Consider the following 16,266-nt stretch of genomic DNA (forward strand, 5'->3'; position numbering starts at 1 on the left):
CAGCAGCTGCTGCTGCCATGGTTTGCATTGCACCACCTGGGACGTGCTTCTCCTTTTGAAATCAGGTACCCCTAGGAACAGCCCCAAGCTGATCTCTGCAGAAAGCAAGGCCAAGGTCCAGACTAAAGAAGTGGCCTCCCCTGGGTTTGTATGAGGGTGAAGGCTGTGGTCAGCTTGGGGCCTGAAACGGAAGTGTCTTGAGTACTCCTGCAGCAGGGGTGGCTGCTGAAGTGCTTCCAGGGCGGGGAAACCAAACAAGAATTTGTTCTCTGTAACATAACCCTGTGAAGTGTCTGAAGGTGGGGCTGGTGCTGAGAGGACAAGTCTGGAAATGGCCCAGTCCCTGCTGCTGTGGGTAGCAGAGGGCTGCCAGGTAGAAGGGTTTGGGTTCCCACAGTCAGCAGGCTCAGTAAATCTTGGGAGCTCTGCCCAGCGAGGGGCCTGGGTGCTGCAGCAATCAGAGTGGCACCTTGGGCAAGGCTGCTGCAGAGCAGTGCAGGCTGATCTCCTGCATGGCATTAACAGAAGAGAAAAACAGAACCATTTCTCCAGGCTGCTGTCAGAGGCAGGGAGTGAGCACAGTATCTCCTCTGGCAGGGCTGGCACTGCAGGTCTGCCAGAGGTGGAGCTGTATCTGCTCTCACCTGGCGCTGAGTAAAGCCTCTCTGTGTGCTGCTCAGCTGGAAACCACCATCATGCTCAGGGCCCCATCATACTGCCAGCATCAGGATGTCCTAGGGTCCTCTGCTGTGTGACAGCCTCAGACATCAAAGCTGCCTCTGGGTTCCTTAATTTCATGCATCTGAACTGCACCAACTTTTCTGTAGCAGGAGAAAGAGCAAATCCCTATCTGGGCAGTACAAATGAGCCTCTTTCTTGGGCCAGAAGTCTTCCCTGTTGTCCACATCTTGGCTCCTCTTCCCACCCCTGCCATGCTCTGCTAAAAGTGCACCCTTCAGCCAGGGAAACCCCAGCTGTGGCTGCTGGGAGGGTCTGGTGAAGTGTCCCTCAACCTCCCAATCCATTTCCATCTGCCAAGGCAGAGCTGAGGAATGTTTCCAGCCCCTCTCGGTCCGGCTGCTCGTACTGGGGATGAAAAATGGGCGCTTTTTATTACGACTTAAACTCGACACTGCTTCCTCTCCCCAGTAAGAGACAGCATCAATATCTCCACAGTCCAGTCTCTTACTCCATAATGCACTGAGCTGCTCTGCAGAGTGCTTATTGGGTTGATTAATTTTTGTTTTCTGCAGAGGTTTGCTGAGAGCGAGACTTTAATCACAGTGCAGTCATTTAAGAATAAGTTATGGAATTATAACTGAATAATATTAATTCAGCAAGGGCTCCAGCCACCGAATCCATCACTCCCATCCAGTGCTCCTGGATGCTTTTATCACCAAAATTTGCTAAGTACTGACCTGGTTTCTGTGCCCACCTGGCAGGTGCTGGAGAGGTTGTTCCAGAAGGGCTTCAGCGTGGCAGCCTCGTGCGGCGGCGGGGTGGACTCGTCGCAGTTCAGCGAGTACGTGCTGTGCCGCGAGGACCGGCGGCCGCAGCCCACCCCCACCATCAGGATAAAGCAGGAGCCCCTGGACTAGAGCCCGGCCCCACTCCTTTGTACCACCCCTGCTAGTGTTTGATAGCCCCCACCCGAAACACTAAGGACTGCAAAACAGTGTTAGCAAACAGACTCTGACTTGCCGTCGCCGTTAGCGGCGCTCTGAAACTACCTGTCCCAGCCAGCCCCGGCGCCTGCCTGGCACAGCTCTGCAGCCTGGCACAGCTCTGCAGCCTGGCACTCCTGGGGCCTGCTGGGCACCTCCTCTGTGCTCAGCAGCTCTGCTGGTGGAAAAGGCAAAGGTGCACCGACACCCGGCCCCCAACTGGACTTCCGCAAAAGGACCAACTGAAGCCATCTGGACGGAGGAGCTGGAGCAGGGATCCTGGCAGCCCTTCCAGCAGCACCCTGCTGCTGTGCCGTGGGGAAGCAGGGCCCCCAGGAGCAAGGTGGGACCCCAGAAACTGCACTGACTGACTGCCCTGCCTGCCACGGCCTTGACACATCGTCCCACACACTCCACTTCTGATTGTACTCACTCCTGCTATCAAATGGCTTATTTTTATACAACAGCGTTTCCACCTCTGTGGACAGCCCCCAGAATCGGCAGGGGACCCACTTCCAGTCACCTGGTGCTCAGTGCAGAAACCCCACCCAGACAAAACACACCAGCCACACAGCAAGGTGACGGGGCTGCTGGTGGCAGCAAAAGCAGGGACCCGGAAGCACAGACTGGATGCCATCCACCATCACCCCAGGGTCACAAAGCTAACCTGGAGCTGCAGTTCTCTTGAAGCAGTCTTGTTTTGACTCAGAACCTGTTCTGTTTTGCATCACCCAGGCAGAGTGGTTCTACCAAGCAAGCTCTGCCACCCCTTGTCTCTCACTCACGTCCTGGCCGTGTTGCAAGCCCACCCTGTGGAGGGAAGGTGAAGGATTCTGGATGAGCCCAACTCTGCCTGGGGCTGGAACGTCTGCAAAGAAAAGTTCAAGCCCCCTCCTGCCATTGCCCAATGAGAGCAGGCTGCCATTTAGCTCACAATGGTTTTCCTCTGTGATTTTAAGCCTCCTCCATAGCTGCCCTCTTGCTGTGCTGTTTTCCCTCTCGGAAGCTTGCTGGCTGCAGGAGGATTCTGCTCCCTCCAGGCGCTGGTATCGACTGCGGCTCGCAGGGCCTCCTCACTCAGGAGATGGCACCGCGCTGGCAGGTGCAAGGCGATCAGCGGCATTTTGCTAGGTCCTGCTTACTGCTCTTGGGCTTGGTTGGGTCCTCAAGAACTACTTCACCTGTTGGCCACCGTTTAGTTCCTCCCACGTTAATTTATAGCACACCCCTGCAGATGCTGAACCTCACCGGAAGGTTTTCTAGGTGCATAAACAAAGCCGCACAGAACAAGTGACAGAGCGCGCCGGGGGCACAGACCCTCCCGTGCCGAGCGACTGCCACCAGGCAGCACAACCAACCATGTTCAGGACTCGTTTTTTGTTCCCTTAGTGATGAGCTGCACTGACTGCCCAAGGTACAACCCAGGCGGGCCTCTGAGCTTCGGAAAAGGGCTGGCTACCTGTCCCTGGCCAACCTGGAGCTGTGCAGGCTGTCTCACCGTGGTGACCCACTCCAGACAGCTCCTCCGGCGAGCGGCGCCGCCGCGTCGGGGCGGAGCCGATCTGTCTACTTTCAAAGAGTTGTAAAGTTATTTTATTTTGTGGTTTTATACTTGTATGGCATTCTAAAGTCGCTAGGCAGCGCCGTGTTTGACTACATGGCAGAGCATTCACCTTTGTATGTAAGATATCTGTAGAATTGTATATTACACATTTAATATTGTAAAGAACCGAAGGTATAACTGTCACGTATTTGTGTATGCACATTTCTTATACTTCATGCCAGAAACATTTCTGTACAGTAAAGGATCCACAAGAAGCAAGCAGGGTGCCACACTCACTGCATCTCCTCCCACGAGAACTCTTGGGTGGTTCTCCTCCGGCCTTACAGTCCCAATCAGCCTGATGTAGCCATGTCTTACAGGGAGAAGAAAGAAAAATGTTTAATTTATTCCTTTCTCACACTGAGTTCACTTTTCAGTACCCTTGAGTAATCACTTAGCTTCTTGGGTCCATCCTACAGCCAGTGTCCCGCTCCCCGCAGCAGCAGCGCTGGCACCGCAGCAGCTGAAGCCTCTCCCCTTGTGACCCTCTGGACAGGGCAGGAGGGCAAAATCCTCACGTTTACATTTACACACAGGGCCCAGCTCTGCCTTTTGTCCTCAGGCCAGGCCTCCCCTGGGGGTCCCCCCAGGGTCAGCAGGGGCTGGCTGCCAGCAGGGCTGGGCACCATGCACCTCCAGTGCCCGCCAGAGGCACTACCTGGCAGCTCTCACAAGCTTGGAAGGGGCTGCTGCTAGATCTCTGTAGAGTTTTGGAAGGATTCGTGGTTGGTTGGTTGGTTGGTTTCCCTGCAGTTTGCTATTTGTTTTCCTTTCACTGCTCAATAGAGCAGCTCCACACTTAGGGCAGCTTTTGCTAAGGTGGCATCATAAAAGGGTGCCAGGCTGCAGCAGCCCAGCTAAATGTGAACTTGAGATGCAAAGTTTGAGCCATGAGACCACGACACTGACCGCAAACCAGCACTGAGGCAAGGAGGAGGTGGAAACATCACCTGTGAGGGAGAAATGAGCCTTTAAAACAGCAGAAAGTAAAGCTAGGAGAGGTTCTTTGAGTTAGCAACTTCAGGTCTCTTATTTAAAGTTTATTACAGTTCCATTTAGATACTTTTTACTTATTTCCCTACATTTTTAGGCAGCAATATCAGCAAAAACTGATTTGAATTTCTTCCTTCTGGCCTTAAACCATAGCAACATAATGAAGAGCACTGCCCAGTGTCACTGCAGCAGGGTGGGGATACCAGAGAAGCTCCAGGAAAGCCGCAGTGCAAAAGGTTTCTGTTTCGAGGGCCAAAAGCTAAGGTTGGCCTCCTCACCAGAGTGAACAAATCTGTGAAGCCTGCAGAACACGAGGGCCTGGCTGGCACTTGGTGCCCAAGCCTCACCCCGAGCCCAGGAGGAGAGGGGCAGAGGGAGTTGTGCCGTGCCGGTGGGACGGAGCGAGCGGCTGCCGAGGGCATCCATTGACTGTGAGCAGCACCGAGGTCTGCTGACACTTTTATGGGAGGGCTGACAGGGGATAAGAATCAGCACCCCCCCAGCAGGGCAGGGCTTGGGTTTCATATTCCTTTTGTGGGTAATTTCTGTTCATATTTTAATGCAAAAAAAAAAAAACAAACAAAACAACAAACCAAGATATGTCTCTGAACAGTGCTTAAGAACTGCCAGGCAATGTGAAGTTGCTGTTTGATAAATGAATGCTGTGTGTGACTTTTAGTAAATTGGTTTATTTCTTTACAAAATAAGTACAAAGAAGGGAGTTCTGTCTGCACACAAAGGGGGGGGGAGGGGGGGCTGGGGCTGGTATGTACAGAAATCATCAAAATAACGCACCTCTAGGAAACACAAGGCCTTTATAAACAATATGTACAAATTATCAATACAGTTAAAACAGAACTTTACACTTCCTGGCCTTAAATAACCTTATGAATAATCTTTTGGCTAAATAGCAGCAGTATAAATTTTCTTCTGCTTTTCATAAACCCTTAAAAAATAATTAAAACTTCCTTTCCCCCCCCTCCCCCCTCCCTCCCCCCCCTTTGTTTTGTTTTTAAAACTCTTGGACTAGTAATTTCTATTTGTGCTTTCGCTGGGGTTGCCCATCCAAAACAAACAACAAAAATACTGCCTCCCAAACGTGGCAAGCACAACAGAGTAAAAATGGAACAGATAAATAAGGAAATCCCTCCCGCCCTTCCCTCCCTCCCTCCCTCCCCTGCTTGCTGCTAATACTGCTCTGTCCGGAGCGCAGCTCTGCCCGCCCGCCCCACACTGCTCTTCCATCCCCATTTAACAAGGCTCACACAGCTTGGCTTGGCTTTGGTGTGGGGCCCTGGAATTGCAACTCAGCAAAGCATTTCAGAAGCATTCATCCCACCTGGACGGGCTGAGCACTGCTCACTGTGCTCAAAGCCATGAGCCTCTCGGGTCCGGTCAGCCGAGGCAGAGGCACAGCCTCGCTGCCAGGGCTCACCCCTGTGCTCCTGGCTCTCTAAGAGTGGAGCTGCCCCCAGACCTGCCTTTGCAGTGACTTTAAAATTCCATCTGGAATACTCTAAAATCTTCACCAAACACCACTCTTAAAACCACCATGGTCAAACCATACTCTGCAATAAATAAGGTCATGGTAAGAAAATAAAGCCCAGCCTTGCTTCGCCTTACTTACCACTCGCATCACACGTGCAAAAGGTTGAAGAGCCTCAGAAAGCACTTGGAAGCCAGTCAAGGTAGCTCAGCTGGGACCCAAAGCCACAGATTTCATACACTAGGGATTTCATTCAGCCAATGGCTCAGGGGAAGAGCTGTGCAGGAAAAGCAAAAATCCTAAACCTCTCCAATTTGTGAGAGTGCAGCAGCTGCTCCCCGAGCTGTGCAAAACCCTGCAAGTTAACTTAAGCACAACACCGCCAGGAACCACCACGGGCTCGGCTGGGCAGGCTGCACAACACAAACCCAGCCCCGACGGGGAGCAGAGGTGAACACCGTGGTGAGGGAAATGCTTTGGGTGAGCCACTGCAGCAGCCTTCCCTTTGCCTAACTTCAGCACCATCCCCTTCAGCCTCCTCTAAAGCGGCCGAAGGGAGCCGGCCCCCGACGCTGGGGGATCACCATTTCAAACCTTTTGCACAGTTTTTGTTCTTGGGGCTTTTTACCTTTTCTTTTTAACACAAAGGGAATTTATTGCATGTGTCTGACAATTGTACCAAACTAAAGCACTGAACGTTGACCTCTGAAAGAAAGAGAAGGCACATTAAAATGACAGCTTTTCAATGCGAGTTGAGCTTCTGTATGGAGAAAGAAGAAGAATTCTTGGCTTCATTTCAGCAGAGCTCTGTAGAGCAGCAGCGAGCGGCTGGTCTCTGGCTCCTGCTCCATGTAGAAGATGAAGTCCCTGAGGTTGACGCGCGTGATTTTCTGCCGCGCGTACTGCCGCGATGAGGGAGTCCCCAGGCCAGCCTGGCTGCCGCCAGACGTGCTCAGGCCCTGCAAAGGAAACGCAGCAGAGTCACAAGTCCTGCAACAGTCAAGGGTTTGCTCCTGCTCTCAGGTCCCAGCGGCTGGCTGTTGCAGACACCTCCCCTGTTCTGAGCCTAGCTACGGAAGGATCACGTAGTGGGGTTGGTTTGTTTTCTCCTGTTCTTCTGAGTCTTGCAAAGTTAACCTCAGTAAAGAAGCTCCAGTGGAAACACATGAGGCCAGAGCTGGTTCCTTTGCACCTGGGGACAAATGTGTCTTGGCTAATTACCCTGCTCCAGTCCTGGCAGCTGCAGACGGATTTGCCCAGTCTAATGTCTGCAGCCTGTTAAGGACAAAGCTGTTAGCAGCAAATGAAGTCACCTTTAGTCCAGGGGATGTGTGAGCCACCTTAACTCCCCACCCTGGGTCTAGGCCTGGAGAAAGGTGAGTGCTGTCCCAGGATGTGGCTGCTGTAAATAAACTTCTGCAGCTACAAGGCCCATGGGGACCTGGATTCTCTCTGGGTGCACTGGAGAGCAAGGTTCAGTGTGGGATAAGCCTGAACCATCTTGGTCGAGTCACAACCAACCCCTGGCTGAGAGATGGAAAAATGCAAATCACAAAGACTCAGACACTGCAACCACAGGGCTCAGGAGACCATTTCCTAAAGCTGTTGTAAAGGATCTATTTTTTCGGTTGGAACTGGTTCAAAGGTTCTGAATTAGGCAGCAGAAACGCTGTGGTGCTGTGCTCTGTGGAGCTGTGGTGCTGTGCTCTGTGGAGCTGTGGTCCAAAAGGCATTGGAACAGAGCCTGCCTGCTTCCATGCACTGGGATGGGAGGCACTTCCATGATGGATGGGCAGCTGACAGTATCTGAAATAACAGTGTGGGGCTGTCCAGCTTCATTCAACTGCTGGAAGTCACCTAGCTTGAAATGATGGTTTAGGAGGACTCAGAATAATTAATGGTCAAGACAGCAGATTCTGAAGCAATTCTGAACTGGTGTCAGGTGTGGCAAGGCTTGGGCCACCCATCTCAGCCTGCCTGCTGTTGCCAGGATTGTCCTCTGTCAGCAACCTTGTGCTGCTGGAAAGGCAGAAGAAAAATGATTCAGAGTAAGAATGGTTCAGAGCAAAGGCTGAGTGAAGACCTAGTAGCTCACTGAGTAAAGAGACAAGAGCCTGCCAAAGAAACAGGCTCTCACAGGGTAGATGGGAAACCAACAGGCTTGTGCTCAGGGAAGCCAAAGCAGCCTGGTTTCTGCCAGCTGGGTCACTTTCTCTTGCACTGCTCACCACAGGGTGCTCATAGCCTCTCACCTCCTCCAGAAACAGCCTCAGTCTGCTGTGCTCTCCACCCATCACAAACCCTCTGCCTCCCAAACCTTCCTCTCTTAAATAGCAGTCTCAGAAGCACAGCATGGTTGGGTCCTCTCCCATCTTTACTGACCAGCTAGGCAAGCACTGTCCCAGGGGTGGATGACCCTTGGGGCTGCATATGCTCAGCAGTCACCCAGCAGATGTGGTCCCCAAAGCTTGCTGAACTCCCTCTTTCCTGTACCAAGCCAACAGTTCACGTGGAAGTTGGAAGAACTTCCTGGGTTCCTTCCCACCTCTGTGCCCTTTCTGTGCCCTGCTGGCCCCCAGCACTTCCCAAAACCTCCAAAGACTGGGAAAGAGAGATGTCAGGGACAGCCACACCTCTTCTGGAACGCTCATGGACAAACTCTGCTATGCTCAGGAAGCCAAAGTGTCTTTGCACACTACCTTACAATCACTACAGAGGCAGGTGTATGACAAGCAAAGCCAGTACCTCTCCAAGTGTGCTGCTGTTCCTTGCTTCAGACAGAAGTGCTTCCACAACAGGTGGAACACAACCCCCTACCCTTCACTTTTACCATTGTTATTCCTACTGTTCGACAATGAAATAGCTTGGCTGTTACTGATCAGAAACCTGCACAGCCTCAGCTCTGAAAAACAGAGAGGCATTCTTGTCAGGAAACAGAGAAGGGCAAACAGAAGATTCTGTTAATATTTTATCCAGCCTTCCTCCACCAGACAACAATCCAGCCCTGACATCACTGCTTTGAACACAGCCTTGAACTGCGGCGATTGCTTCTCTGTGACCCAGACAGACAAGGCAGGAAGATAAAAGCTCTGCTGGTTTTCTTCCCAGGCACATCCTTCTGGCAGGCTTGCACTCCAAGCCAAAGTCTGGGAGTGGGAATCATACAGTAACAATTCAAAGCCAAGCTACCCATGGAGGCAAGAAAAGACCAGGAATTGCCTCTCCAACCTCCATGCAGCAAAAGGGAGAGAGGAGAGAAGAGAAGGTGTTGATTAGTCTGCTCTTAGGAATTAGAGGTCTTGGATCATCAGAAGTGTTCTGGAGATAGTCTGCAGCAAGGCTGTTTACTTGCATAAAGTGCTATTAGATCTCTGGCCAAGAGGCACTCTGTACATGAAAAACAGGTCTAATGTGATGTCTGATTAGCTGTCCCAGGTAACTGAGGGTTTAATTCAGCACCTACTGAGGCTAACAGTAATGATTTCCCTGGTTTCAGTGAGAGTGGAAGCATCCTTCCACCAGTGCTCCCCCAGAGTAAAGTATGCACTGTTTGCCAGCACCTCAGGGAGTCACAATACCAAGAGAAATGCAATTCCAGCTACAAACCCCAGCTTGTGCATCTTCACACGTGCAACGTGGGGGCTCTGCAAGAGCCTTGAGAAGGGATGAGCACCCAAAGCTGTCACCCAGGCCCTCAGAGCAGCAGCACTCTTTGCAGCGTCCCCTGGAAGCATCCCTGCCTCGCACCGTCTCAGCGCAGCTGCTCCTGCAGGCTGCGCCCTGCTGGCTGCAGAGGCAGCTCCGGTGCCCTGGGCACACAGGCACACGCCTCGCCCTGCAGACAAACAGCACCCAGCTTGATTGGCACAGGTATCTACAGGCACCGCAAATACCAGCACAGCTGCAGTGCTTCCAAGCCAGCATGCAGTCATCTCTGTATGAAGAAATACTAAGAGGAAGGTAAATCATCCCAAGCCATGTGAGCATTTCTCTCTAGGTCTGAGACCCTGAGCTCCTAATCACACGATGCTATTCCAGCCCAAAGGAACAGGCTGCCACCACAAGAAGGATGCTTTCTGGGTACCTGCTCTTTGCAGCTACAAGTCCAATTGAAACAATAGCATCACACCAAAACCTTCCAGCTGAGAGAACTCAGCACCTCCTACCACCCTGACCACCACTTCCTTCCTCAGAGAGAGTTCCCCCCACAGAGTCCAGGAGAGCAAGGGCAGAAGGGCTGCCCAGCACTTCAGTGACAGCGTGGGAAGAAGAGAATCCTCCCCCAGTGCAACAAATAATGCAGGTGAAGCACAAGACAGCTATGGGCTGTGGCATCTACCTGCTCCAGGGAGGTGAGGTGTTCAGCTGCCCAGTCCTCAACAGGTCCTTCTCAGGAAGAAACCCAACCAAACTGATTTTAGCTTCCTAATCAATTTGTCCAGCAGACCTCTGTATAATCACTGCATTAATGGGAGAAAGACAAACTCACTTTTTTTTCCTGCAGCTCTGCCTTCTGTAAATGCTTTTAACCTCTCAAAGAGCTCTGTGTATGCCTCCCTCCTCACTTGGTAGGAGATAAAAAAGGCTGCCTTGTGTCCTCCGACTTCTTGCAACACACTCACAGGCTGCTGGGTGCTGCAGGCTCCAGGTCCTTTCATTTGCTTTGCTCGTGGACCTGCTCTTCACTGCAGCTACAGGTCTTGCCAACACCTTTATCCACAAACATCTCCTACCTACCACAACTCACTGCCTTACTTGGACTTGAAAGCAATGACAATTTTACCTGATTAAGAGCTCTGAGTTTGGGCTGCATTCTTGCTGTGCAATTATAAGTGGAGCAGTCTATTTATCCTGCTTCCATCACACACATCTATTTTCATTCTGCCCGGAATATTTCTCCTCCCATGCTTTCCAAATGTTTAATCAAGTGCTGCTCCCTTTGAAATACTAATCCTGCCAAATTTTTTTATTGTTATTTTTCAAGCACTGTGGTGCTTTTCCCTTCTCATCTTTCAAAATTAGCTTCTTTTTCTTTTTTTTTTTTTGGGGGGGGGGAGGAGGGGAGAGGGAGGTTGTTCTTCTTTTTGTTTTCTACAGGACCTGCCCCATCTTACTCCAGTCCAGTCATGCTGCACCATTCCTATGCTCTCTCTCAGTCAGAAAAGAAGAAAACCAGCACTGGGAGAAGACCTACAGCACAACTTGCAGGCTTCACATTGTTCTTGAATCATATTTGATTCCCACCTGAATTTTCTCTCGTGGTAATCCTTGGTATTAGTTCCAAACCATCTCAGTGTTAGGTAGTGGGTGGTCCTTCCTTTTCCAACCCCTCTGCTTGGGACTCTCAATCAGAAACTTGAAATAATTAAAATGTTCTCAACACTCATCAATCTCCAGACACACAGAACTGCAAAACTTAATTGTTTCAATATCTAATTAAAACATACCTAATTGCTAGCCAGTAAAGGTTGCTGCTTTGGTCTACCTCTTCCTGAGGACATGCTGAGCAGAACAACTGGAGGGGACAGGGGAGCTGTGGGGGACCAGGCTCACTTGGAGCTGGTTTTCATGAAGAAAAGCCAGCACCAAGAAGTGCATCATAACGCTTCCTGTGCTGGCTCTAGCTCACCTGTCTCAGGGATCATCCAGCTGCTTCATATATTGCCAGTCCTCCCCTGGGAGGGCTGGGAGACAGGGAGAAAAGTATCTAAATCATAACTTCTGGGGCCAAAAAAAGTAAAAACCTTACAAATGCAGAATCTAAACACAAGAATTTTCTGGGCTCTTGAAAGCATGGATTGCTCTCATTCATCTGCACTGACATTCAGTTCTGAAGCCTGGTGATGATAGATCATGGGATACAGTGAAGGGCTGGTGCATTGCTGCCACCAGGGAGAGGTGGTGGAGCTCAACAGGCAGAGATGGTGGAGCTCAGCAGGAAGAAGTCTCTGAAATGCTTAGCTGCTCATTTCTGGATGTTTTCTAACACTTCTGATTGTTACAGCAAAGTCTCAGTCCTGACTCTCTGTAAGTTGAGGGTTTGTTTGTTCAGAAACATTCAACAAACTAAAATCAGATTGACACAAAAAACTCTCAGAAGAATGGCTTCCAAAAGCAGCCAAGGTGGATTTTCTTTCCTACAGACACCAGCAACATTCAATTCCACTGCATCCCACATGCTCTTTCACTTCCCCTTCCACCTTATGAAGGGAGTCCCTTGGACTCCCCCATGCTGCTGTCATGCTGTACTCTTTCTCAAGTCCCCTTCTGAGCCCCTCTCTCTCACCCACACCAGGACTCAGAGCAGATACACTTCCTAACCTGCGTGTCTCCACCATTCTTCACTGCTCTCTGTCCTCTGCAATCTAACCTGCTGCCAACCTTCCAACTGCTTCAGCATTCACACTCCCATTGTCTTTTAAAATAACCAAAATAAAACCCAACACCCCAAAATCCAAAACCAACCCCAAAATGCCTCTGCTTCAGACCATCCTCTAGCCTCTTCTTGTCAAACCAGGCTTTCTCTCTCTCTCCATTAACAGACCAAGTGAGACAGCCAGGCCTTGAGCAAAGAGCAGATCTGTGCCATTGATAAACACCACCCTGACAGTTTAAACTTTGCTGTGCCATTTTAGACTCCCTGTAATCCCCTTGCTTCAGGAATTCCCAAATCCAGATTTTCATCCAACCCATTACACCACAAACAAACAAACAAACTTTTAAAGACACTTTCACTCCACTCAGCCAACAACAGAGAATAAACCCTGAATTTTGAGCTATGCCTTTAAAACCTCCCCAACTGGCTTGTTTTGTGTGCAGTTGACCCTTTCACACTCACAATTATCCCAGACACATCTTTCTGTAAAGAGAGAGATACATCATGGAAACTTTCAAGAAGATCCTTCAGTCAGCTGTATCCTGCTGTAAGAAACTGACCAGTAGCTTAAAACAGCATTTCTGCAGTCTACACATGATCACGGAGGAGACAACAGTGGTGTAAACCCCCATTTTTTGCAGATAAAGCTCTACTCTTAGTTAACTTATCTTTACTATTCTGGTAAGTCTGGATACCACCCCAGAGTACCTCCAGGAAAGAAGAATTAACAAGTAAATATCACAACTATCACCACCTTTCTGTTGCTAGGAACCCCCCACAATATAGAGAGCTATCAGTGATTGAAAGTAACAGCAAAAGATCAAAGGCCCCATTACAAACTGTCCTAATGCAAACAGATAGGATAATACATAAGAGGAAGTCAGTCTCAGACAGACACAAACTTTCCTGCCCCCGCAAATCACCCCACACCCACTGAGCAGCCATGGCTAAGGGGCCCCGACAGCTGCCAGTGACCAGGGCACGAACGGACAAGTCTCTCGTATCTGATTACTCCCCAAATAAACAGCAATGTTGTAGAAAACAGAGCCTATCCCAAAGTGCTAGCCAGAAGCAGAGTCTGGTGGTGGGAATTCTCTGGGAAGTGGAGTGCAGTCTGCTGGGTGTCTGGCAGGAGCTGGCACAGGCAGTGATGGGCACTGTGAGAAGCAGAACAGATGAGGGAAAGGAAGGGGTGGCCGAGCAGCCGAGGCCGGCGTGCACACACACAGAGGGGATCAGTAATTAATTAGAGAGGTGAGGGCAAGAACAACGTGGGACTGTGAGGCTGGAATGCTGCTGCTGGCCTATTTTCACCACTGGCAAGGAGAGGCAGGGCTCTGGTAGGAGCAAGTGCATTCTGCTACAACACAACGTGAGCATTAGGAAATGCGAGATGAATCTCGAGCCCAGAGGCTCTTTAGCACCACTCCAAATCACAACTCTCTGCCTTCATTTTTCTTCCTTGCTACCATTCCACTTCTTCTCCCAGTACTTCTGACTTGATTAACCCTTTTTTCTCTTTCATCTTCCCGTATTCATGGTATCATATCAGATTGTTTACAAAGGGTCTGGGTACCATCAGCAGAGGTTACAGAGCAGGAGTCAGGTTCGCTGAAGTGCTCTAACCCAGGGAAGCTCCACTTGCTTCCAAAGAGAAATGTATCACTTCATTGGCACCTTAATAAGACAGCATGCTCTTCTGAAAACCTGCTCCTGATTAAAAGTCAGAGAAAGCATACAACACACAGGGTTTTAATGATCTGAATTCAAGTGCTGTGAATTTGTTTATTCTTTAAAGGCTTTCCCCAGAACTTCCACTGCAATGAGCCCAAAGCAGCCTCCTCCAATACAAGCTTCATCTCTTAGCTTCTGGGGAATCAGAAATGCTCCACTTGCACACTATCCCTAATTTTTGGTAGCCCTTTCTGGACTGGTGAGCTCTGCTCTGCAGTTAAAGCAGTTATGGATTTCACATTAACCTGGCCCGAACTGATGAAACCAATTTCTCAGCAGCTTTTTTGGTCTTTCTGAAGCCCTGAGCTCTCAGGTACACACAAAGTGCTACCTGAACGTGTGCAGCAGTAACATATGGTACAGTAGGTTATAACTGTTTTACCATCTGCCCAGGCTGACCTCTAACCTTGATAATCCCATATCAGCTTTCCCCCCTAACACAGTTCTCAGATCTTGGCATCTACTCACCCTTTGAAAATGAACTTTGGCTAAAAGCATGGCTGGATTCTGAGCTGCTCTTCAGAAGCCTTCACTGCTCCCCAGCTGATGCAGTTTGGTCAGGGTCTTAAACAATTAATTCCTTCCAAACTACAGGCTTTTCTGTTTGGTTTTTGTTGTTATTGTTTGTTTGTTTTCCCCAGGAAAATAGGAAAAATCAGGACCCAGAACATTCTTTATTCTGAAAAATACTGCTCAAGATCCTGCCACGTTCTTTACATGCTCCTTTACAAAGTGCTTTGTTCCTACTAGGCTCTTACCACCTTCACTGAGCTACAGCAGACTACCTACTTCCCAAGAACAAACTCCAGCTTTTTAGCAACCTTCCCACTCAGTCCCTAACCAACTCACATGGTGAAGCAGACTGGGAGTACCTTGGGTTTTGCACAGGAGCACCTTGGCATCCTGCTACCTTGCTTACCCCTAAACAGCAACAGCATATTGACAAAGAAAAGGTCGATCTGATGGCAATAAATTTAAGCTCTCTGCAAAGCCTGGAAAACCAGAGAGACTCTGTAAATCAAGAGAGAGCATTTGGAACCTTCCCCCTGGTTGGGGTTTTGTTTGGGTTGGTTTGGCTTTGGTGGGTTTTGGTGGGTTTTTTAAGACTTGCACACTATCTTCACAGAGATGGAATTTGAAAGTCGAAGCTTTAATTCTAGGGATTGCCAGAACAGCTCCTCTGGTGGCCTCCTTTCAGATTTGAAGTCTGCCTTGTTTAAAGAACCTCAAAGAACAGCTAGCCAGTCATTAAAATCCACGAGAGACCCTGGCTTTGGTGTAGTTTATACATAGCCATAACAAAAGTACTCCACACACAGAGCCACGTGGAAACAATAAATATCTATTTAATAAACACTAATGATAGCCACAAGCACACACACCTCCAGTTGGTACTATAGGTAAACAGAGCATTAGCACTTGGCAGTGCCAGTTCTTAGGGATGATGAAAGTGCAATAAAGCCTCAGCAGCAAAGATGCAGCTCAAAAAAATATGAAATCATAACAGCTCAGTAAACTTCTCCGACTCATTACCAACTGAAGCAGACCTAATGCCTCCACAGTGACAGCTACATTTGTAAAAGAACAGCTTTGTAAAATGACTGAACTTTCACAATTAGCATAATCCCCTCTCATTAGAAGGATTCCTGTCTTCCTCATGCTGAAATTCCCTGGCATTTCCACAGACAGTGCCTCCCTCCTGATGCTGCTCAGGATCTGAACAAAAGGGGAGTTCCATTTTTTGAATGTGTGAAGAAATCAGTTCATGAGACATAATTTTGCTTTTTCACACATGAGTAGTTTAAATATGTTATTCAATGCTATCTTGAGGCACAAACATAAGGCATGTAGGTTAGAGAAGTCAAAGCCACACACTCTAGCCTGCTACCTCAGATGTCTTTCAAAAGATGCAACTGAAGGATATCATGGGAGCTATCACTTAACTAAAGAATACTGAATTGAGTTGTAATCAGGCTCCTATTACCCAAACAGCAGAGAGTGACTCCACAGACATGCAGAGTCTCTGAATGCACACAGATCTAATTCCATACATGCTTTCCAAATCCATTAAAGCATCTGTATTTGACAGCTCTACTTGGGGGAAGAGAGGAGTGCTGCTTTTCTACTGGAGTTTATGCTAAACCACTCTCTTCCCTCCCTATGCCATGCCAGCTTTAATGGGTAACAACAAGAGTTTGCACTTCACTTTTCCTCTCCAAGCACATGAGGACATTAGCTTCCCCCCCAATTCTCTTTTGCATTCAAATATTTCCACTTCTGCATAAAAATGACTTTTATTATGCAGTTTCACAGACTTTCCTAGGTTGGCACCCCAGGAGCATAATCCTGATTCACAAAACAAAACCATCTAATTACTCCAGCTGCATAATTCATTGGCCCATAAATAAAA

At 49.2% G+C, this 16,266-nt stretch overlaps 2 protein-coding genes across 3 annotated transcripts in view; one reads left to right on the forward strand and one right to left on the reverse strand.

Moving 5' to 3' along the window:
* KCTD15 (potassium channel tetramerization domain containing 15) overlaps positions 1–3,167 on the forward strand; it is a 40,818-nt gene extending 37,651 nt beyond the window's left edge. For both annotated transcript variants that reach the window (XM_054170132.1, XM_054170131.1), the window contains exon 5: positions 1,443–3,167. In XM_054170132.1, coding sequence (XP_054026107.1) covers positions 1,443–1,598 — 156 coding nt within the window. In that variant the 3' untranslated portion in view covers positions 1,599–3,167. The remainder of the gene's footprint in view (positions 1–1,442) is intronic.
* Positions 3,168–5,436: 2,269 nt separating this feature from the next.
* Positions 5,437–16,266, reverse strand: part of LOC128898147 (transcription initiation factor TFIID subunit 4-like) — a 128,020-nt gene continuing 117,190 nt past the window's right edge. Inside the window, exon 15 of the mRNA XM_054170079.1 lies at positions 5,437–6,705. Within this exon, the coding sequence (XP_054026054.1) occupies positions 6,538–6,705 (168 nt within the window). The 3' untranslated portion in view covers positions 5,437–6,537. The remainder of the gene's footprint in view (positions 6,706–16,266) is intronic.

Source organism: Dryobates pubescens, chromosome 19 (assembly GCF_014839835.1).
Source record: "Dryobates pubescens isolate bDryPub1 chromosome 19, bDryPub1.pri, whole genome shotgun sequence".
NCBI classification, from domain to species: domain Eukaryota; kingdom Metazoa; phylum Chordata; class Aves; order Piciformes; family Picidae; genus Dryobates; species Dryobates pubescens.